A 24,838-nucleotide genomic window follows, 5' to 3' on the forward strand; every position below is an offset into this window, starting at 1 on the left:
GAAGAACCTAATATTCTAACTAAAGTTTGTAAATTTAATGTTAGTGTAAATTCATCTATTATGTAAGAACATTAAATGATCATTTGCTCCAAGCCTTTTTTTTTTTTTTTTTTTTTAGCACTAGGAACATTAGGGAAATTATTACATGTTTATAAGAGTAGCTTATAGGGGCCGGGTGCGGTGGCTCACGCCTGTAATCCCAGAACTTTGGGAGGCCAAGGCAGGTGGATCACGAGGTCAGGAGTTCAAGACCAGCCTGGCTAATATGGTGAAACCCTGTCTCTACTAAAAATACAAAAATTAGCAGGGCATGGTGGTGCTCGCCTGTAATCCCAGCTACATGGGAGGCTGAGGCAGAAGAATCACTTGAACCCGGGAGGCGGAGGTTGCAGTGAGCCAAGATTGCACCACTGCACTCCACTCCAGCCTGGGCAACAGAATGAGACTCCGTCTCAAAAAAAAAAACCTTACGGGGACACCTTATTTTTGTAATATCTTTAGAGAGTGGTGGGACCTATTTTTGTGCATTGGATTCCATGTGATAGCAGCTTAGACTTTAATTGATAAAACCTTAAAAATATTTTAAATAAACATTTACATTTTAGCATTAAATGTTTTTATATAATGGATTATAGTTTTCACTGTTTCTTTAAAGAAAGATGATTTATTTTAAAAAATTATTGCGGTATTGCTACAAAGCTATCATATTGCCAACTTGTCTCAGCATCTGTCTTATTTCTGCAATGGTGAGTGTAATATCCACTGTATAGAGTGGTTATTAGGTTTAACAAATTGAGTTATATATATTAGGCCTAGGACAGGGCCCAGCACATTAGTAAGAACTACTTTGCTTAGAAATTATAATAGCCCAAGTTTTTGAGGAATGCCATGTTTTTGAGGCTTTTAGGTATGAATTTAACCAGTTTCCTCCTTTCAACCATACCTTTCTTCTTTTCAATTTTTTTTTTAATCTTTTTGAGATAGTCTCACTCTGTGGCCCAGACTGGAGTCCTGTGGCATGGACTTGGCTCACTGCAACCTCCACCTCCCAGGCCCGAGTAGCTGGGATTACAAACAGGCCCCACCGCACCCAGCTAAATTTTGTATTTTTAGTAGAGATGGGGGTTTCACCATGTTGGCCAGACTGATCTTGAACTCCTGACCTCAGGTGATCCGCCTGCCTCAGCCTCCCAAAATGCTGGGATTACTGGCCACCATGCCCTGCCTAACCATACCTTTCAAATTTATTTCCATCCTTCTTTTTCCTCGGTGTCCCTTTAGCTAAGGGTTAATGTATCCATCTGAGGAGCTTTCCAGATCTAATTATGCGGGTTTTTTCCTGATGATCAAACATTTTCATATATTATTGTATGGTACAGTGATGTACTCAGCAATAATCTTTTTTTGAGATGGAGTTTCGCTCTAGTTGCCCAGGCTGGAGTGCAATGGCGTGATCTCGGCTCACTGCAACCTCCACCTCCTGGGTTCAAGTGATTCTCCTGCCTCAGTCTCCCGAGAAGCTGGGATTACAGGCACCTCCCACCACACCCGGCTAATTTTTGTATTTTTAGTAGAGATCGGGTTTTACCATATTGGTCAGGCTGGTCTCAAACTCCTGACCTCAGGTGATCTGCCTGCCTCAGCCTCCCAAAGTGCTGGGATTACAGGCATGAGCCACCGTGCCCGGCCTCTACTCAGCAATAATTAAGACTTGTATGATTATTTGTTTCTGTTCTAATTGGCTTCAAGCTGTCATAATTTTTAAGCTCTTGTAATTTTATAGTTTTTAGCTTCCTCTCTCACTGTTGGCTCCATTACTTGCTGCTGTCAGTACAGCTGCTTTTATCAGTTCCTCACTACTTCTCATCTTCAGAGTCTGATCTGCTGAGTGTTGAATCATTGAGTAATAACATCTATGACAGGAATGGAAAATAAATTTTAGCTTGTGTGTTGATTCCAACTAGTAGTGGTCACCTGGAGTGCTGTGCTAAGCAGGATTCTGGAGCATCATTCCTGTGTAATGGGAAAAAGTGCTCTGACAGTGGAAGAGGGTGGCAGTGTGAGTGCCACATATTTGCCATTTACTGTCCAAATTAAGATCCTGAATGAGGATCTGAGTGGGTTCTGTAATGAGTGAAATATGTAAGTTAGTGTATAGATTTTGTAATATTGTTTGCCGGCCTCGAGGCTTTTTCAGTTACTGAGTACCATTCATTCATTCATTCATTCGTGTGATGGAGTCTTGCTCTGTCACCCAGGCTGGAGTGCAGTGGCGTGATCTGGGCTTACTGCAACGTCTGTCTCCCAGGTTCAAGCAGTTCTCCTGCCTCAGCCTCCCGAGTAGCTGTAACTACAGGCGCGTGCCCCCATACCCAGCTAATTTTTTTATTTTTAGTAGAGACAGGGTTTCACCGTGTTAGCCAGAATAGTCTCGATCTCCTTACCTCATGATCCGCCCGCCTCAGCCTCCCATTATGGGTGTGAGCTACCGCACTCAGCCTATTGATTACCTTTTTGCTTTAGACCTTGGGGTTTCCAAATAACTTACCCTGAGATGAAGGAAATGGCTTTAAAGGATTTCGTCTTACACTAAAGAAGTTACCTTGAGATTTGTAAATATGCAGTTACTCAGTAATTATGTGATTAAAAATTTAAGTCGTGTCAAAACATACTGTTGTTTTTTGTGTGTGTGCGTGGTGTTTCATATTTTATCAAAATTACATATTCAATAAAATTATAGCTATGCAGTAAATTCACGGAATGGAGAATGCCAGAATATTAATAAAATTTCAAAAGTCTCATTGAATTTTCAAACACTTCTTTATGATGGCAATAAATAGGCATGTCTGTATGATTATGAGTTTTAAAATCATTTAATGTGTGAATACATCTGAAAAAGTTTAAATTTTAAGATGAATTATTTTTGATATGTCTTTCCTTTGACACATATCACATATAACTTTTGCAGGTTGGATTTGCTACCATTTTATGCAAGATTGGTTGCTACATTGCATCCCTGCATGTCTGATGTAGCAGAGGATCTTTGTTCCATGCTGAGGGGGGATTTCAGATTTCATGTATGTATTTAAGCATTTATTTTGTAATATATATATTCTTATACATTGAGTGAGGATTCTTTAAGAATGTAATTGTTGGTAAGCATATTCTTGAAATTTGATAGTGGTATAACAGTTTAGAATTTATGGCATTCTAAATTTTTGAAAAGTGATTTACCTAACGAAGCTTGAAATTGATCAGTGATATTCCTGTTGGGAGGTGAGCTGTTGCTGCTACCTTGTTCCCCCATTGCAGGAATGGCACTTTTTTGCTTTTCTAAGGTAGAAATGCTTCTCCAAGGTCAAGACAGCCAGAGCCTTCAGTGGTGTTTCCAAAAGAAGCATAATTGGCCACCATGAGTCAGGGTGTGGTGCCACATAGGATAAGGCTCTTTAGGTGCTTGGGTCCAAATGTGTGGCGTCTACAAGTTTCCATCAATACTGTGATACTAGTGAGTGCTGCCGCAGCCCGTGTTTCTTTTATTCTTGCCTTAAGAATTTTACCTTGGATCATGGTGAGTTTTTAAAGCTCACCCTGGGAAATAACAGAGGCCTGTTACCAGATGGCTTCCCTTTCTCTCTAGCCCTAGAAGTATGAACAAACTGTGTGTTAGTGGTTCTCCCACCCGTGTTACCCAGTTAGTTCATGGAGGTACTTCTACTTCAAATACAGGCTTGATAGTGGGAAAATGATACTGCCAGAGGTGACTGAAAGTGGACATTGTTAGACTGTGAAAAAACATGAAATTCAATTGTTGTTAGCCAATGGAAAAATGGTGTTTACAAAACTGTGCTTTATCATAAGTTGGTCAGAATGCAAATAAAAACAGGAAATGTCTGCACGTGCTGTCTCTCACTCACTGTGCACCAGTCAGTAGTATTGCTAAGCTCTCGGAAAACGGTGCACCAGTCAATAGTATTGCCAAGCTCTCGGAAGAACAGACAAAATTCCCGAGGTCAGGAACTCACGGTGTAGTTGAGGACACAAGGTTTAAATAAAAATTAATCCTTAAATGTAATAGCTGTGAGGAATTGCATGCTGAATTGCCAGGTGAATTATTGGAGAGTGGGTGCTTTGAGTGCAAAGAAAGGAAAGAGTCTCTTGCAAAGGAGAATAGTCTGTAAGCAGTTCTTGTTGTTATGAGATTTGTAGTTAAGATTTTTTTGGGCCAACTTTTGCTAGTTTTTCAGATTTTCATACGTAGTAGTACGTAAGGGAAGGTTTCTATGTTTAAAGAGGTTGGAAACACTGAACTCAAGTTAAATGGTTTGGTTTTGTTTTGTTTTAAGAATTCTCTGGGCCGGGCGCGGTGGCTCAAGCCTGTCATCCCAGCACTTTGGGAGGCCGAGACGGGCGGATCACGAGGTCAGGAGATCGAGACCATCCTGGCTAACACGGTGAAACCCCGTCTCCACTAAAAAATACAAAAAACTAGCCGGGCGAGGTGGCGGCCGCCTGTAGTCCCAGCTACTCGGGAGGCTGAGGCAGGAGAATGGCGGGAACCCGGGAGGCGGAGCTTGCAGTGAGCTGAGCTCCGGCCACTGCACTCCAGCCTGGGCGACAGAGCGAGACTCCGTCTCAAAAAATAAAAAAAATAAAAATTAAAAAAAAAAAAAAAAAGAATTCTCAAAACATTAATATGGTAATGTGCTCTGTGAATCTCCTGGAGGGCATGCATATGGAACTCATCAAAGAACACACTTTGACAAATGCTGCTAGTTCAGAGACAGATACATCAGAAGCCGTGATATTCTTGTTGATATGTTTAATCCCATTGTACAAAGAAGTAACTGTTTTACTAGTGGACAGTATGAGTTATTATATTGGTTATATGCCTATACCCCTCAACCAATCCCCAAGTTAAAACACAAGTTCCTGGACCAAGCATAATTAGTGCTTTTGGTGAAAAACTTAAAATTAATAAAATTCTATATGTACTCTCTCATTTGAAAATTGGGATGAGAGTTGGGGTATTGGCATTTTTATTGTACTGCTGCAATGCTTCATTACAAGGGAAGAATATCAGAACTCCAGGAGCACACTTTGGGAACCAGTGCTCTCGGAGAAGAGAAGAAAGAGCACTCTACATACTTGATCACCGTCTACTTCCTCCAGGATCTGGCCTTCCTACCCCAAATCTATAGGCTTTGCCAGCGATTTTCTATTAGGCGGAAACATGCTCACCACTCACATCCTTAAAGTGACAGCAACAAACACCTTTTCTCAGCATCCCCTGTCCCCTCCCCCAGCCACAACTATTTCATTCCCTTCTTATTGAAATGTTTTACAGTATACTTGTCTCTGTTTCTCCTGACATTTACCTTTTGATTCACCATCATAGCAGCACCCTGGCAGAGACCACCAGTTGTTTTTCCGGTTGCTTGTTAGTTGGTGTCTCTGTAGACTCGAAACTGCCAGACTCTCCTGTTTTTTAGGAAGCCTGCCTCTGGCTCCACCACATGCTAGCATTGTAACTTTGGCCAGCTTAGACTCAAGTGTTCTAAACCTTGGTTTCCATGTCTACCAAGTAGGGTTAATAATTGCATTTTTAGAAATAAGATTGTTCTTAAGGATTAAATGAAATAATGCACGTATAGCTCCTCACATAGCATCTGTACATAAATATCATTTAATAATAATTAAACCTTCTATACCACCATTCTCTCCTGGTTCTTACTGGTGTTACTATTCTTAATCTCCTCCACCTTTTTTTCTAGCTGAGTTTCTTTGTTGGGATTGGCTCAGCTTTCTTCCTTCAGCCTCCTTTTTAATGGGATGCATTTAGCTGGCCTTTAATTCATATCTATTTTTCAACAACCCCAAATATATATATCTTGCCAGAACCTCTCTTATGATACTTAGGAAGTTTTCATGTACTTTGAGCTAAATTGGTCCCCAAACCAAATTCATTATTTTCTTCTTAAAAATGTCTTTTACTTCCTTGAATCTGCTTCTGTATTTTCCCTGTAAATTTACAATGTATTTTATCCAATTACTGAGATAAATACCTCTACTTTTGCACCTAGACATTTAGGAGCCATTGTTGACTGAATTCATTTGATACTGACTTCTAAAACAACTAAAACCTAGCATCGCCTCTTCATATCTCCTGCCACTGTCTTTCATTTTCTATACCTGGAGTTATGATAGTAGATTTTTAACCAGCTTTTCTTGTCTCTGTCTTCTACCTAGACCCAGTGTATTTCTGCAGTCTGATATGTTTTCCCCCCTAAGAACCTCAGCTGAGAAATAAAGCAGGTTAACAAAGCCGTGTGAAATTTCATTGGCAGTTAAGGAAATTCTAGTTGAAACAATGGGTTTGCTAATTTAACTGACAATTAGAAAAGGTAATAGACATGAGAAACCAACATTCTCAGGTACTTCAGGTGGGAATCTGGTGAAGCTGTTTGGCACTGGATTTCAAGAGCCCTAGAGGCATTCATACTTTGGACAACTCCGAGGACATGTCCTAAGTAAACAAATCTATGTACCAAAAAAGGGTGATTCACAGTATGACTCTAATAGGGAAAACTGATCATATGAAAGCCCAACAGTGGATTAATAAAATGGCCATATAATCACAATGCTGAAATGATGGAGAGCCATTAGAATTGATGTTTACAAAAACCTTTTTAGGGCCAGGTGCGGTGGTCCACACCTATAATCCCAGCATTTTGGGAGGCCAAGGCGGGCAGATCACCTGAGGTCGGGAGTTCGAGACCAGCCTGACCAACGTGGAGAAACTCCGTCTCCCTAAAAAAAGAAAAAATACAAAATTAGCCGAGCATGGTGGCGCATGCCTGTAATCCCAGCTACTCAGGAGGCTGAGGCAGGAGAATCACTTGAACCCAGGAGGCGGAGGTTACCGTGAGCTGAGATTGCACCACTGCACTCTAGCCTGGGCAACAAGAATGAAATTCCATCTCAAAAAACAACAACAGCAACAACAAGTTTTTATATCAGAAAGTACTTTTTTTCAAAAGCAAGATATAAAATCTTACATATAATAAATATACACTTAAGGCCGGGCGCGGTGGCTCAAGCCTGTAATCCCAGCACTTTGGGAGGCCGAAACGGGTGGATCACGAGGTCAGGAGATCGAGACCATCCTGGCTAACACGGTGAAACCCCGTCTCTACTAAAAAAATACAAAAAATTAGCCGGGCGAGATGGCGGGCGCCTGTAGTCCCAGCTACTCGGGAGGCTGAGGCGAGAGAATGGCGTAAACCCGGGAGGCGGAGCTTGCAGTGAGCTGAGATCCGGCCACTGCACTCCAGCCTGGGCGACAGAGCAAGACTCCGTCTCAAAAAAAAAAAAATAAATAAATAAATAAATAAATATACACTTAAAATGCTTAGAAAGTAGAGAAGAAAAAACAATTACATGTGAGTATGTTAACGTGGCAGTCTTTGGATGGTGGGAATATGAGGAATTCTTTTCCATTCTAGTTTTCTGTGTTCTCTAAAGTTTCAGTACGGCCTACTTCTTTAGTGATGAAGGGGACAACTTTTTGTTTTGTTTTGTTTTAAGAGATGGTATCTTACTCTGTCACCCAAGGTGGAGTGCAGTGGCATGATCATAGCTCACTGCAGCCTCAAACTTACGGACTCATGCAATCCTCCTGTTTCAGCTTCCCAAGTAACTAGGACTACAGGCACATGCCAAAACACCTGACTGGGGAGACAACTTTTATTTAACATAAGCAAATTAAGTCACTGACATTTTAAAAATTAATCATCTCCCAACTTTTTGATTAAGTTTCTTTGTTAAAATAAGTTGACTACGTATCCCCATTATAGTTATATTTATTTCAAAATTACATACCTTGGCAATTGTACCAAATACTTTTGTGCATTGTAAACCATACAAAAACAAATGGAAATGTGTGAGATAAAACATGTAAATAGAATTTCCAGTTTCCCCTCCCTACTCCCAAGTAGGTAGTCTTATGCACTCTACTTTGGAGATACTGGTTCACAAAATTTTTTTTTTTTTTTTTTTTTTTCGAGACGGAGTCTCGCTCTGTCGCCCAGGCTGGAGTGCAGTGGCCGGATCTCAGCTCACTGCAAGCTCTGCCTCCCGGGTTTACGCCATTCTCCTGCCTCGGCCTCCCGAGTATCTGGGACTACAGGCACCCGCCACCTCGCCCGGCTAGTTTTTTTGTATTTTTTTAGTAGAGACAGGGTTTCACTGGGTTAGCCAGGATGGTCTCGATCTCCTGACCTTGTGATCCGCCCGTCTCGGCCTCCCAAAGTGCTGGGATTACAGGCTTGAGCGACCACACCCGGCTGTTCACAAAAGTTTTTAAAGAATTTTATGTCAAGGCAAATTTACTTTTTTATAGACTCAGTACTGATTTTATGTTTAGCCTACAGTAGGTTTTCAGAAAAGTTTGCTGAATGATTGAATAAACTTCATGTAAAATAAAGTGAGCAAATTATGGAGGACAGAAAATCTATTTGGGTGAATATCTATTTGGCCCTTCTAGAGGGGCCAGCTTGACTAGAACAGAGGATTCTTTCTCTAGGAAAGTGGTAAATGATAGGCCTTAGGAAATCCTTACAGTTCGTGTGTGTTGATATATCTGAAAAGTTTGTTGTTGTTGTTGTTGTTGTTGTTTTTGAGACGGAGTCTTGCTCTGTTGCCCGGGCCAGAGTGCAGTGGCGGGATCTTGGCTCAGTGTAACCTCAGCCTCCCAGATTCAAGTGATTCTCCTGCCTCAGCCTCCCAAGTAGCTGGGACTACAGGCACAGGCCACCATACCTGGCCAATTTTTGTACTTTTAGCAGAGATGGGGTTTTACTATGTTGGCCAGATTGATCTCGAACTCCTGACCTTAAGTGATCTGCCTCTCTTGGCCTCCCAAAGTGCTGGGATTATAGGCATGAGCCACTGTGCCCGGCCTGAAGAGTTTTAGTTAGTATATACAAACTTTGTTGTTCAATTAATCTAAATTTTATTTGTCTTTAGCAGAGTTGCAAGCCACATTTTTGCTATGGATGATTGATTATATGAGTAAAATCTTACAAGAGGCATTATTGAACTACAAATATATAGAAATGTTACATTGTTAATTCATCCAGAAGTGTTTTGACATATTTTTGATCTTAAGGTTTTAAGAAATGAGAGTGAAGACCGGACGCAGTCTTCACGCCTGTAATCCCAGCACTTTGGGTGGCCGAGGCGGGCAGATCACCTGAGGTCAGGAGTTCAGTCAGCCTGACCAACATGGAGAAACTTCATCTCTACTAAAAATGCAAAATTAGCCAGGCGTGGTGGCACATGCCTTTAATCCCAGCTACTTGGGAGGCTGAGGCAGGAGAATCACTTGAACCTGGGAGGCGGAGGTTGCGGTGAGCCGAGATCACACCATTGCACTCCAGCCTGGGCAACAAGAGCGAAACTACGTCTCAAAAAAAAAAAACAAAGAAATGACAGTGAAAAATGTTGAAATGTTGAATGAGGAGTGAGAATGTTAGCCATTTTTACAAGTTACAACCTTTTGAAAAGCCTTCAGTTTTCTCATCTGAAAATGAGGGAGAGTGAGATCATTGATTTATAACACTTCATTTAAATATTGTATAATTTTGTCATTTTTATTATATCTAACCTCCGTAACCTTTATAGTATTTCAGAATAATTAGAATTAATGTAAATATATGATGTGGATGATACAGCATGTTAACATGTTTTAAAAACTAGAATGCTTAGTAATGCTTAAAATGGTATGATATTCCGTAGCAGTTGATGAAGAGGATATGCATCCAGCCTCATCCAAGGAGACTTAAAAATATGTATATGTATTTCCCAACCCTACTGACCCGAAAGACTTAGTTGTAGTATATAGTGGGTTTTTTTTTCTTTTCTTTTTTTTTTTTTTTTTTTTTTTGAGATCGAGTCTCACTGTGACACCCAGGCTGGAGTGCACTGGCATGATCTCATCTTGCCACAACCTCCCCCTCCCAGGTTCAAGCGATTCTTGTGCCTCAGCCTCCCGAGTAGCTGGGATTATAGGCACGTGCCACCACGCCCTGCTAATTTTTGTATTTTTAGTAGAGACGGGGTTTCACCATGTTGGCCAAGCTGGTCTCAAACTCCTGACCTCAAGTGATCCACCTGCCTCGGCCTCCCAAAGTGCTGGGATCACAGGTGTGAGCCGCCATGCCTGGCCCGTTTTAGTGCGTAGTTTTTGGTATACTTTCTTATATGTTTTCCCAAACAAAGACACAAGGTCAGTGTAATTTAGAAAACATTTAAAGTTTAAAAAAAGGAAAGAAAAATACCAGTTTCATTACTTAAGAGCAACATTTTGGTGGTTTTTTGTTTTTTAGTTTTTATTTTTACCTTTTTTTCTCTATAGTTTTTCATGGATGAATTATATTTTATATGTAATTTTCTGTTATTTCTCAGAAGCATTTTACCTTGTCATTAAAATACTCCTTAAACATCATTTTATTTATTTATTTATTTATTTATTTTGAGATGGAGTCTCGTCTCGCTCTGCTTCCCAGGCTGGAGTGCAGTGGCACAATCTCGGCTCACTGCAAGCTCCACCTCCCAGGTTCACACCATTCTCCTGCCTCAGCCTCCTGAGTAGCTGGGACTACAGGCACCCACCACCACACCTGGCTAATTTTTTAATATTTTTAGTAAAGACGGGGTTTCACCGTGTTAGCCAGGATGGTCTCAATCTCCTGACCTGGTGATCCACCTGCCTCGGCCTCCCAAAGTGCTGGGATTACAGGCGTGAGCCACCGCGCCCAGCCTAACATCATTTTAAAAGTTGTATAATCTTCTTTTGTCCTGTACCTTAATTGCTTAGTACCAAGTGAAGTGTAGTCACTACCATCATCATCATTATCCTTACTTTACCAAGTGGGCAGACAGGCTCAGGGAGTTTATATGACTTGCTTAACATAATATATCTCATAAAGTGATCTTAAGAGCACAGACATTCTAACTCTAGAACTTTTGCTCTTTCATGTCACTGCAGAATGTATATTAAGTTTTAGCTTTTCAATTATTTGTCAGCAAACATTTATTTAGTGCCAATGTATTAAAGGTACAAATATACAAGGAAGGATAAAATGAGTGATAGTATTTATTGAACTCTTGCTGATCCAAAGCACTGTTTTATGTGCTTTACAAGTGTTAACTTATTTAAGACTCATAACCCTATTAGGTCCAATTTACAGATAAGGACATTGAGACACAGATTAAGTAACAGGCAGTAAGTGTAAGTAATAGTGCTGGGATTGAAATCCAGCAAAACTGGTCCATAGTCCACATTCAATCAATCCTCGAAGGTCAGAAAATAAGGTAAATTAATAAGAGAAGTTTTTTATGTGCATGTATATGAAACATTTATTTGTGAAAGGTTCTTTCTTTATGAAGGCTGTGCTTTTTAAATTACAAGGCTAATAATAAGCAGTCAGGTTTATTCACTATCATTTTGTTTAATATTAAAAATGAGACTCTAGTTCTATTTTATATTTGTCTCTAATTGCAAAACTATTTTGTATGCTTAAATGATGTCATAAAAAAAAAAGTTCTGGCACTTTGGGAGGCCGAGGCGGGCGGATCATGAGGTCAAGAGTTCAAGACCAGCCTGACCACCATAGTGAAACCCTGTCTCTACTAAAACTACAAAAAATTAACCGAGCGTGGTGGCAGGCGCCTGTAATCCCAGGTACTCAGTAGGCTAAGGCAGGAGAATCACTTGAACTCGAGAGGTGGAGGTTGCCGTGAGCCGAGATCGTGCCATTGCACTTCAGCCTGAGCAACAGTGCGAGACTCTGTCTCAAAAAAAGAAAAAAAAGTTCTAGGCCGATTGTGGTGGCTCACATCTGTAATCCCAGCATTTTGGGACGCTGAGGCAGATGGATCGCTTGAGGCCAGGAGTTTGAGACCAGCCTGGGCAACATGGTGAAACCCCATCTCTAAACTAAAAATGCAAAAATGTAGCCAGACGTGATGGCACGCACCTGTAGTCGCAGCCACTCAGGAGGCTGAGGCACAAAAATCTCTTTAACCCGGGAGGTAGAGGTCGCAGTGAGCCGAGATTGTGCCACTGCACTCCAACCTGGGTGACAGAGTGAAGCTGTCTCAGAGAACAAGAAAAGAAAGTGCTAAACTAAACTAATTCAGGGCACTACATTATGGTCACCGGTGTTCAAATGAAAGTTTTCTAGACTGTAGGTTTGGTTTTCCGATTAAAATGGAATTCTGAGGTTAAATCCAATTACATTTATCTTGATGTGTCTGTTTGCATTGCACTGTAGCAGCAGGATTTTGTTGCACCTGATAATTCTTGAAATTTGTGCCTAACTAGAAGACTTACATTTGCAAAGGACTTAACCTTTGGTGTACAACCATGACTGGTGATAAAAAAGAACAGTGATTATATTGGCTCTTTCGCTGTAATGTATTTATAGTAAAAATGCAGCACAGTTTATAATTATAATACACTAGCCAAGCCTTAATACCAGTTTTGCTTAGGTGAGCACTTGGCATTCATATTTTTAAAGCAGCATTTCCTAAAGTGTGTTCCTTATAGTATTAGTTAAAGGGATGTTAACTAATAGCAGTTAACATTTCAGAAAGGAGGTTCATGTTGCCAAATAAATTTGAAAAACATTGACTTAAAGTTTTCTTTATTTAGGAGCCTCTTTAGGCCTGGTAAAATTCATTTTTTCCTCCAAATTACTTGACCGTGAAACTGTTTTGCAGAGCACATCCTGGGACTGGTGTTATACAGGGCAATTTTTTCTTTAACTTACAATAGTTTAAATATAGCAAGTGTTTTTTTTTGTTTTTGTTTCTTTTTTTTTTTTGAGATAGAGTCTTGCTGTTGTCACCCAGGCTGGAGTGCAATGGCATGATCTCAACTCACTGCAACTTCTACCTCCAGGGTTCAAACAATTCTCCTGCCTCAACCTCCCAAGTAACTGGAATTACAGGCGCCTGCCACCACGCCTGGCTAATTTTTGTATTTTTAGTTGAGACAGGGTTCCGCCACGTTGGCCAGGCTGTCTCAAACTCCTGACCTTGTGATCCGCCCGCCTCAGCCTCCCAAAGTGCTGGGATTACAGGCCTGAGCCACCGCACCTGGCCTATAGCAAGAAATTTTACCCATACATATTAAAAATATCTGGAATGGGCTGGGCACAGTGGCTCACGCCTGTAATCTCAGCACTTTGGGAGGCCGAGGTGGGTGGATCGCCCGAGGTCAGGAATTTGGGACCAGCCTGGCCAACATGATGAAATCCCATCTCTACCAAAAATACAAAAAATTAGCCAGGTGTGGTGGTGGACGCCTGTAATCCCAGCTACTCGGGAGGGTGAAGCAGGAGAATCGCTTGAACCCAGGAGGCAGAGGTTGTAGTGAGCCAAGATTGCACCTTTGCACTCCAGCCTGGGCTACAAGAGCGAAACTCTGTCTCAAAAACAAAAAGCAAAAAATCTGGAGTCAATTTGAATGCATTAAAAATAGTTTTTATCACAGAGATTCAAAATGTTGATTAAGCATTATCTTTTCTCTCTTAATTTTTAGGTACGAAAAAAGGACCAGATCAATATTGAAACAAAGAATAAAACTGTTCGTTTTATTGGGGAACTAACTAAGTTTAAGATGTTCACCAAAAATGACACACTACATTGTTTAAAGGTTAGTGCTAAATTGGTTGCTTTTAATTGAAAAGTTTAAAGTTTTAGTTATAAATGGTAAAGTGAAATAATTTAATATTTGATTAATCCAAAAGAAGACCAAGAAAGGAAGAAAAAGTAACATTAAACAGGTGTGCAAAATACAAAACAAATAGTTAAGATCTTAGATACTTAGGCAGTTCTACCAGTAATTACGTGAAACCTGAAAAGGGTGAAATACATCAAGTAAAAGCCTTAAAAATATAAAACTTGATTAAAACAACGACTAGGAGCTATCTACAACCGTTACCCTTAAATATGAAGATGAGAAAAATTAAATAAAAAGATGAGGAAAATAGTACTGTACAAATACTAATAAAATGAAAGCTGGTTTCTCTGTATTATTGTAGAGGTTAAAAATATTGACTGGCGGTAGTTATCTTACTCTGTCATATGAATACAAACATTTCTACCTAAACTGGAACATCCCATACTTATGAGTTGCCATCCCTGGAGAGCTGTAGAAATTTTTTCTCACTTGGCTACCAGTGAGTTCACAATATTACAAGGAGTTATTAAGTTCAACCTGTAACACTTTTGACAAAGGCATGAAATATTATTAGAAATAAAGGGCCAGGCGCCGTAGCTCACGCCTTTAATCCCTGCACTTTGGGACTCTGAGGCGGGTGGATCATGTGAGGTCAGGGGTTCAAGACCAGCCTGATCAACATGGAGAAACACCGTATCTACCAAAAATACAAAATTAGCCAGGCGTGGTGGCGTGCACCTGTAATCCCAGCTACTCAGGAGGCTGAGGCAGCAGAATCACTTGAATCCAGGAGGCGGAGGTTGTGGTCAGCCAAGATCACACTATTGCACTCCAGCCTGGGTAACAAGAGTGAAACTCCATCTCAAAAAAAAAAAAAAAGAAAGAAAGAAAGAAGGCTGGTTTGTAATGATGAAGAGGTTATTTTAACAGGAAAAGATTACCTTTCTGAATCAGTATGCAGCCAATAACATAGCTTCAAAATATGTAAAGCAAAAATTGGCAAGAAATTGGTTTCTATTGCATCATAATATGAACTAGATTAAAACTTACTTGATTCTTATTCATCATGCAAATTGCCTCCCATTTCAAATTTCAAATACTGTATTCCAAAATCTGAAAAAAATTTGAAATCTGAAACATTTCTGGTCCCAGGCATTTCAGATAAGGGATACTTAACCTGTAGTAAGAAATGGGAGGCAATTTGGATGATGAATAAGAATCAAGTAAGTTTTAATCTAGTTCATATTATGTAGTACTATGTTCTTTGCAAATCATGCCATAGAAGGACAAAAAAGGGCACAAAAAGATACTCCTTATAAGCCAGAAAAACCAAGTGATTAAATGATACAATAGAAACCAAGTTCTCAAATGTCTCAGTCTGTTTTAGTTTAGAAAATATGCATAAATGATTAGGAGGGTAAATACTAAAATGTCGTAGTGATGTGTTGTGTCTGTAATTCATATAATGAGCAAATAATACTTTTGTAGTGAGAATTTTGGAAAATAAATATATAGACCAAATCAAAAGGCATTGAGAAAAAGTCTGCTGTGTACGTGGCATGTGTTTAAATATAAAACATCTAATAATAAATATAGAACGGGCTTTGACATTCGTTTCCACATATCTTTCTGTGAAAGACATTAAATATATTGAAGTTTTTCAATACACATTAATGGCAGAACACAAAAGATGCCCAGCAGTGAACCCGAGCAGACTCAGTTCTGTTTTTTACATTTTCCAAGTTCCTACACACATTAGATGTATGATAATTTCTTCCTCTACTAGGATTGAAGAGTTGCCTTTGTAGTTTTCATCATTCTTCCTGTTGCAGATGCTTCTGTCAGACTTCTCTCATCACCATATTGAAATGGCATGCACCCTGCTGGAGACATGTGGACGGTTTCTTTTCAGATCTCCAGAATCTCACCTGAGGACCAGTGTACTTTTGGTAAGGGCTTGAGGATCCTGGAAAGAGCTAGAGGTTCTTGATTTACCTGTGCTTCAGAGGTTGAAAATATTGACCAGTGCTGGTTATCTTATTCTTTCATAAGAATACAAACATTTCTATCTAAACTGGAACATCCCATACATATGAGTTGCCATCCCTGGAGAGCTGTAGACATTTTTCTCACTTGGTTACCAGTGAGTTCACAGTATTGCAAGGGGATAATTAAGTTCAACCTGTAACACTTTTAACAAATGATGCAGATGAGCAGGCACCCAATACTGTTTTTTAGAGCCGTGTTTATGAGTGTTTTTGTTATGTTATGAATGTTTTGGTGCATCTCAAACCATTATTCGTGTGTCATGTAAGCACATAAAATGTAAGCTTAAATTTTAAAATTAAGGCCAGGCGCAATGGCTCATGCCTATATTCCCAGCACTTAAAAAATACCAGCCTGGGCAACATAGTGAGACCTCCTGTCTACAAACACATTTTAAAACTAGCCAGGCATGGTGGTGCCTTCCTGTAGTCCCAGCTACTCAGGAGGCTGAGGTGAACTTGGGAGATCAAGGCTGCAGGAGCCGTGATCTTGCCACTGCGCTCCAGCCTGGGTGACAGAATGAGACCCTGTCTCGAATGAATGAATGAATGAATACCCACACAGCTATAGGGGGGATGATAAAAAGAAATGAAATATAATTACCATCTTCCAAGTGGTTCACCTCTAATGGGTGAGAGTTATTAACTACATAATTCTAATACAATGTTGTAGGTACTGTAATGGGGGGCTGCAGAGGATATTGTGGGCTCATGGAGGAGGTACTTAAACTAGACTGAGAGTAGGAAAGATCTCCCCTAATGGCTTGATAGTATTTATGGAGTGTGAACTCTGTGCTAGACCCTTGGAATATAAAGTTGGAAGAGTTTCTGCCAAGCAATTTTTATTTTAGAGACCTAAGCTGAGTCTTAAAAGCAGAGAAGAGAAACCAGTTGAATAAAATAGCTGCAGGTAAGACTGGAGGGGAGGGTAGGCACACACTAGCTTATAAGGAGCCCAGAGTGCCATGCTAAGGAGCTTGAGGTTTTTTTCCTGGTGGCAGTGAATAACTGTTGAAGGATTTTAACTAAGCAGGTAGGGTGGATATGATCAGATTCATGTTTTTAGAAAGATTAGTATGGAGGTGATAACTGCTGAGACCAGGGATAGAGAGAACAGTTAAAAGGCTGTTTTAAAAACCTAGGGAGACAACAATGAAGAAATGAATTGAGGTATGGATGGTTGGGGAGAAACTGGAGAATTCTGACTTGCTATATGAAAATTTTTAGGAGATAGAACTGAGGAGACTTGGTGGTGAGATACAAGGGATGAGGAAGCAGAAAATACACTAAGATAAGACTAAACTTCTGCCATGGGCATCTGAGCAGATGTTGGCGCCAGTCACAGACATGGGGGAGTAAAGGGGAGGGAACAGATGATGAGTTTGGTTTGAAGCACATCAGTGCTTATGGGATCATCTAAAATGTATTCACATTTATTTGAGAAGGCATATAACCTTTTAACTGATTTGCCTTCAAAATTATTCTTGGCTAATGTTAAAATTAGTTTGGGGTATGTGTGAGTGTGCGTGTGTGGGGGAAAGGGTTCTAAAGCAGGCCAGATAACAGGTGGAGACTAATTGAGATTAAAAGCTGGATTATCTGTGTACAAGTGATAAGTTAAATGATGCATTCTGTTTTGTCCAAAGAACTTACAGGGTGCGGTCATTAAATCTCTAGCTCTATTTAACATGGGGGTGTTTTCTTGTCTGTTTGAAAGACTGAATATTTAACAGGCATTCACTAATTATAGTACAGAGATGTGTCAGTATAGGGGCTTAGGTACAGTCAGTGTACTATAGAAATCCTAGGAGACAAGAGAAACAGTTATGAAACTTGGTATACCCACAGTTTAACTTATAAATAGCAGAACTTTCTCCTAGTATATGATGATTTTGCACGGATAGAAAAGCAGTCCATAGGAAAGAGTGAATGTGTTTTTAAAAATTAATTCATTTGGGCCGGGCGCGGTGGCTCAAGCCTGTAATCCCAGCACTTTGGGAGGCCGAGACGGGCGGATCACGAGGTCAGGAGATCAAGACCATCCTGGCTAACACAGTGAAACCCCGTCTCTACTAAAAAATACAAAAAAACTAGCCGGGCGAGGTGGCGGCGCCTGTGGTCCCGGCTACTCGGGAGGCTGGGGCAGGAGAATGGCGGGAACCCGGGAGGCGGAGCTTGCAGTGAGCTGAGATCCGGCCACTGCACTCCAGCCTGGGCGACAGAGCGAGACTCCGTCTCAAAAAAAAAAAAAAAAAATTCATTCATTTATTCATGCATTGTTAAATATGAATTGCATGTCTGTCAGGCACTGTTTTAGGTGCTACATGTGTGACAGTGAAAAAGATACAGCCCTTGCCCTCCTTGAGCTCACATACACACAGAACTTGAAATCCACCACCACCCAGCACCCCAGTCCACAACACTGCTTGAAGCTCATCAGTGATCTCCCTCTGCACATTTAAACCCAGCCTTGTCATCTTCGTATGCAGTGCTCTCTATTACGCGTCCCCTCCCTCCTCTTCCCTCTTCCGCTGCTCCCTGCTGGGAACACACTGGCCTTCTGTTCTGTGCCACATCTGCCTTTCTTTCTCCTTGGGCCTCTCTGCATGCTTGCTCTTCCTGAGGTTCCTCAGCCTTTGTTATGCTTCAGATCCTAGTCTAAATGTCACTTTCTCAGAAAAACCTTCCCTAACCCACCCCGAACTAAAGCAGGTTCTCTGTTGTTTCGGAGCGCAGTACTTATTGTTCATACTACTGTTGCAATTATTATTGAAAAGAATAGTAGTTGATTTATTTGTTTTTTATTCTGCCTTCTCACACCAGACTATTAAGCTTCTTGAAAGTAGGAATCATGTCTGTCCTCTTCACTGATGAGTTTCCCGTGCCTGCCATATTGCATAACACTAATGAAGTACCAAGTAATTTTTGTTTGTTTGTTTGTTTTTGAGACAGGGTCTCCTGCTGTTGCCCAGGCTGGAGTGCAGTGGTGTGATTATAGCTCACCGCAGCCTCCAACTCCTGGGCTCAAGTGATCCTTCCACGTCAGCCTCCCAAGTAGCTGGGACTGTGGATGCACACCACCATGCCTGGCTAATTTTTTTATTTTATAGACACAGGGTCTCACTATGTTGCTGAGACTGCTGTCGAACTCCTGGCCTCAAGTGATCCTCTTGTCTCGGCCTCCCAAAGTGTTGGGATTACAGGCATGAGCCATTGCACCTGGCTACTTTTCTTTCTTTCTTTTAAGAGATAGGGTCTTAAGCTTGTCTTCCAGGCTGGAGTGCAGTGGTATGATCATAGCTCACTGCATCCTTGAACTCCTAGATTCAGACAATCCTCTCACCTCAGCTTCCTGAGTAGCTGGGATGACCAGTGCACACCACCATGCCTGGGTAATTTTTTACTTTATTTTTCTTTTATTCTGTTATTTTTTGTTTTAGAGATGGGGTCTCACTCCATCACCCAGGCTGGAGTGCAGTGACATGATCATAGCTTACTGTAGCCTCGAACTTCTGAGCTCATGTGATCCTCCTGCTTCAGCTTCCCGAGTAGCTGGGACTACAGGTACCTATACTGTGCCCAGCTATTTATTTGATTTTATTTTAGTTTAGTTTAATTTCGTTTAATGTAGAGAAGGGGGGGTCTCACTTTGTTGCCCAGGCTAGTCTCAGACTCCTGATCTCAAGAGTCTCTCTCACCTCAGCCTCCTAAGTTGCTAGGATTATAGGCTTGAGCCACTGCCCCCAGCAGATGTTTTTAAAATGACTTAATTATTCAGTAATCTTAATGCTTTTTGGTATGATGCTGTTCTAAGAATTAGGAGTGCTGTTTAAAGATCTTCAACTTGTCAGTGGTTCTCAACTGGCAGCTAGTGAGTAGAGGCCAGAGTGACTGTGAAACATTCCACAATGCACAGAATAATCCCCCACAACAAATTATCCAATTCGAAATATCAGTAGTGCTGAGGCTGAGAAACCGTGAAGTAAATGGTGAGTGACTAGATCTGTATTTGTTAGTTACTTACCTCTCCTGAGCTGATACTGAGCAAAACCCTAGACACATTATAAGACGCTGGGGACTTTTTGTTTTTTGCAGAGACATGTCAGGTATCTCATACAACATTGGAGCCCTGGGAATGAATTCTTAGTTGTACTGGGAACAGCTATAGTCAGTCCTTTGTTTATATTTTTAGTCCTTATTGTCACTCACTTGTGTATTTGAGCCTTACTTTCCTTAAAGTTCATATTTTTTGGCAAAGTTATGAAAGAAGTTAGCTTGGTAGCAAAGTTCTGAGTATTTTATTGAATGACTAAGGCTAAGTAGTCATGGACTAGTATGTTCTTTTTTTTTTTAAGATGGAGTCTTGCTCTGTCGCCCAGGCTGGAGTGCAGTGGCGCGATCTTGGCTCACTGCAAGCTCTGCCTCCCGGGTTCACGCCGTTCTCCTGCCTCAGCCTCCTGAGTAGCTGGGACTACAGATGTCCACCACCACGCCTGGCTGATTTTTTTTGTATTTTTCATAGAGACGGGGTTTCACCATGTTATCTAGGATGGTCTCTATCTCCTGACCTCGTGATCTGCCCACTTTGGCCTCCCAAAGTGCTGGGATTACAGGCTTGAGCCACCGCGCCCAGCCCGTGGATTAGTATGTTCTAAAAATAAGTAGCATAACAGTTAGTGTGCTTACATGCTCTTTGATACGCCCATTATTGTTTTTGTCTTACCACCCCCACCTCCTTGTGCTCTTTTTTTTTTTTTTTTTTTTAAAGAGACAGGGTCTTGCTCTTGCCCAGTCTGGAGTGCAGTGCCAATCATGGCTTACTGCAGCCTCCACCTCCTAAGTAGCTGGGACTACAGGTGTGTGCCACCACACCTGGCTAATTTTTGTATCTTTTGTAGAGATGGGGTTTCACCATGTTGCCCAAGCTGGTCTTGAACTCCTGGGTTCAAATGATCCTGTCATCTCAGTCTCCCAAAGTGCCTGGATTAGAGGCATGAGCCACAGTGCCCGGTCCTTTCTTTGGCTTTGTAACCCATTACTTTGAAATAGTAAATCACTGAGAAGTTTAGTTAGAAGTAAAGGAATCTTAGAAGGAAAGTGTTTTGATTAATTTGAACTTTTTATTTCAGGAGCAAATGATGAGAAAGAAGCAAGCAATGCATCTTGATGCGAGATATGTCACAATGGTAGAGAATGCATATTACTACTGCAACCCACCTCCAGCTGAAAAAACCGTGAAAAAGAAACGTCCTCCACTCCAGGAATATGTCCGGAAACTTTTGTACAAGGATCTCTCTAAAGTTACCACCGAGAAGGTAAATCTTATGAAATCATACAGTAATAGTTAACATGAGATTTGCAGTAGTGCTAAGTTTATGTAGAGTTTAGGAGAACTGAGGATGGAGCTCAAGTTCCTTTATAATCAACTGTGTAAGTCATCCTAAGAAGGTATTCTTATGGTGATACGTGATATTTGAGACATAGGTTTTGTTTTCCTTTTATGATAACTTTGTTCTAATTGAAATAGTAACTCTAGGAAATTTTGATTTTATGTATATATTTGAAACTATTACTTTCTCTCGGTATTCCATAATAAATTTGTACTAAATATTTTGCATCAGTACATGGGATCCTAACCTTTAGTAGACTTTATAAGAGGCCCATGATCCCTCTGAAATCTCGTAATTTTGAATGTCTGTGGCTATTTGTATTTTTCCGGAAACAGTCTGCAGCTTTCTTTAGATTCTCAACAGGGGTTAATTTCCAGTGAAGGTAAAGAATCACTGACCTATTATGTTAATAATTGTAGTTACCATATTAGAAACTTCGCTTTTCAGTAAGATATGTTGAACAAAACATTTCTTGGTGAACTCTACAACTTGACATATAATACAGCATAGAATTTTTTTCTTTTTAGGATGGAAGGTGATAAGAAATTATGTTACAGGTTTGAAAATTGAAACCAGCTTCCTCAATCAGAGGCAGTAGTTGTTTCAAATAGTTTTGGAATTGTCTAAAAGTTTGAAAAGTATAGAATGGCTAAATGAGTTCTCATACCAGCTTCATTGGAAATGTCAGAGTCATGTTTAGTGTCTGAAAGATGAATTGTGGATGATAATAGAGAGTAGAGATGAAAGGATTACTTTGCATTTGGCTAATAGTATCCATTTTATATAAGGAGAAAAATGGAAAGACTTTGATTATGGTTAGAGCTCTGCTGATTATCTTGTTATAGTAGAGGCTTTGAAATAATAATTGCTAACTTTTTAAAATAATTAATTTAGGCCGGGCGCGGTGGCTCAAGCCTGTAATCCCAGCACTTTGGGAGGCCGAGACGGGCGGATCACGAGGTCAGGAGATCGAGACCATCCTGGCTAACACGGTGAAACCCCGTCTCTACTAAAAAAAATACAAAAAATTAGCCGGGCGAGATGGCGGGCGCCTGTAGTCCCAGCTACTCGGGAGGCTGAGGCGAGAGAATGGCGTAAATCCGGGAGGCGGAGCTTGCAGTGAGCTGAGATCCGGCCACTGCACTCCAGCCTGGGCGACAGAGCGAGACTCCGTCTCAAAAAAAAAAAAAAAAAAAAAAATTAATTAATTTAATTTTATAGAGATGGGGTATTGCTATGTTCCACAGGCTGGTCTCGAACTCCTGGGTTCAAGCAATTCTCCTGCCTCAGCCTCCCAAAGTGTTGGGATTACAGGTGTGAGCCACTGCATCTGGCCACTAACATTTTTATAATGTGCCAGACACTTTCCGATGTACTTCACATATTTTTAACTTGTCTAGTCTTTACCATAAACTAGGAAGTAAGTACTTTTTTGTTATCCCCCGTTTACACATGAGGAAACTGAGGTTGTTGTACAGTGTCAGTCTTGATATAGTGTCCTCCACCTTAAGGGATCTTTTAGCCAGTTGACTTTGGGTTTATTTAGTTGTTGGAAATTAACGATTTTATTTTTTAAGTGAGATTATTGACTGGCATAGTGGCTCATGCCTATGAGCCAACACTTTGGGAGGCCGAGGTGGGCAGATCACTTGAGGCCAGGAATTTGAGACTAGCCTGGCCAAAATGGCGAAACCCTCATTTCTACCAGAAATACAAAAATTAGCCGAGTGTGTTGGCGCATGCCTGTAATCCCAGCTACTCGGGAGGCTGAGGCATGAAAATTGCTTGAGGCCGGGCGCGGTGGCTCAAGCCTGTAATCCCAGCACTTTGGGAGGCCGAGACGGGCGGATCACGAGGTCAGGAGATCGAGACCATCCTGGCTAACACAGTGAAACCCCGTCTCTACTAAAAAAAAAATACAAAAAAACTAGCCGGGCGAGGTGGCGGGCGCCTGTAGTCCCAGCTACTCGGGAGGCTGAGGCAGGAGAATGGCGAAAACCCGGGAGGCAGAGCTTGCAGTGAGCTGAGATCCGGCCACTGCACTCCAGTCCGGGCGACAGAGCGAGACTCCGCCTCAAAAAAAAAAAAAAAAAAAAAAAAAGAAAATTGCTTGAACCCTGGAGGCGGAGGGTTGTAGTGATCTGAGATCATGCCACTGCACTCCAGCCTGGGTGACAGAGCGAGACTCTGTCTCAAGAGAAAAAGAAAGAGAGAGAGAGAGAAAGAGATTATTTATGTCAAATGATGCACCAAAAATGATGTTATTTTTCTTAAACCTTGGGTTTTTGTTTTTGTTTGAGATGGAGTCTCGCTCTGTCACACAGGCTGGAGTGCAGTGGTGCGGTCTCGGCTCACGGCCACCTTTGCTTCCCTGGTTCAAGTGATTCTCCTGCCTCAGCCTCCCTAGTAGCTGAAATTACAGTTGCCCACCACCGTGCTTGGCTAATTTTTGTATTTTTAGTAGAGACAGGGTTTTGCCATGTTGGCCAGGCTAATCTTGAACTCCTAACCTCAGATTATCCACCCACCTTGGCCTCCCAGAGTGCTGGGATTACAAGTGTGAGCCACCGTACCTGGCCTGTTTTTGTTTTTAAAGACCTACTCTATGCTGGGCATAGTGGCTCATGCCCGTAATCTCATCGCTCTGGGAGGCCAAGGCACAGGGATCACTTGAGGTCAGGGGTTTGAAACCAGCCTGGGCAACATAGGGAGATTCTGCCTCTACAAAAAATAAAAAAATTAGCCAGGCTTGCACACCTTTAGTCCCATCTATTTGGGAGACTGAGGTGGGAGGATTGCTTGAGCCATGGAGGCAGAGGTTGCAGTGAGCCAAGATTGCACTACTGTGCTCCAGCCTGGGTAATAGAGTGAGACTGTGTCTGGGGGGAAAAAAAAAATTTACTCCAAACTCCTGATTGGATATTTCTTTTAATGACCTTAGTACAGTTACCTAGATTGAAGACTTGAAAACTCTAGAAAATTTGAGGGCACCATGGAAGGATTTGGGAAAGATGATAACACATTTTATCGTAATTAGAAAATCTCATTTTTTCTATTTCTGAAGAGGCTGATAGAGGATTTCTAATGTATTTACTATTTCAGAAGTTCTCTGTACAGTCATAGCAAAATTTCTGTATTATTTGGTCAGACTACTGTGCACTTACTTAATAATTTAAACAAAATTCTCTTTATTTAGGTTTTGAGACAGATGCGAAAGCTGCCCTGGCAGGACCAAGAAGTGAAAGACTATGTTATTTGTTGTATGATAAACATCTGGAATGTGAAATATAACAGTATTCATTGTGTAGCCAACCTCTTAGCAGGACTAGTGCTCTACCAAGAGGATGTTGGGATCCATGTTGTGGATGGCGTGTTAGAAGATATTCGATTAGGAATGGAGGTAACCAAGACTTTCTTTAATGTCACACAATTGGAATTTGTGGATAATTTATTATTTCTAGGTTACTGTTGAGACCCAAGTTATAGGAATCTGTAAAATTTATTAGTTAGAAAAAGCTGATAATCATTTTATAAGAATTTTCTGTAAACACTTTCCTCTTTTTTTTTTTTTTTTTTTTTTTGAGACGGAGTCTCGCTCTGTCGCCCAGGCTGGAGTGCAGTGGCCGGATCTCAGCTCACTGCAAGCTCTGCCT

The 24,838-nt window shown here is 41.0% G+C and overlaps 1 protein-coding gene across 2 annotated transcripts in view; it reads left to right on the top strand.

Annotated features, from left to right (window-relative positions):
* Positions 1-24,838, top strand: part of UPF2 (UPF2 regulator of nonsense mediated mRNA decay) — a 132,526-nt gene that overhangs the window by 62,894 nt on the left and 44,794 nt on the right. For both annotated transcript variants that reach the window (XM_033209834.1, XM_033209833.1), the window contains exons 9-13: positions 2,969-3,077; positions 13,610-13,723; positions 15,583-15,699; positions 20,925-21,110; positions 24,382-24,585. In XM_033209834.1, coding sequence (XP_033065725.1) covers positions 2,969-3,077; positions 13,610-13,723; positions 15,583-15,699; positions 20,925-21,110; positions 24,382-24,585 — 730 coding nt within the window. The remainder of the gene's footprint in view (positions 1-2,968; positions 3,078-13,609; positions 13,724-15,582; positions 15,700-20,924; positions 21,111-24,381; positions 24,586-24,838) is intronic.

The sequence above is a fragment of the Trachypithecus francoisi genome, unplaced genomic scaffold, assembly GCF_009764315.1.
Source record: "Trachypithecus francoisi isolate TF-2019V2 unplaced genomic scaffold, Tfra_2.0 Lachesis_group9, whole genome shotgun sequence".
In the NCBI taxonomy this organism is placed as follows: Eukaryota; Metazoa; Chordata; class Mammalia; order Primates; family Cercopithecidae; genus Trachypithecus; species Trachypithecus francoisi.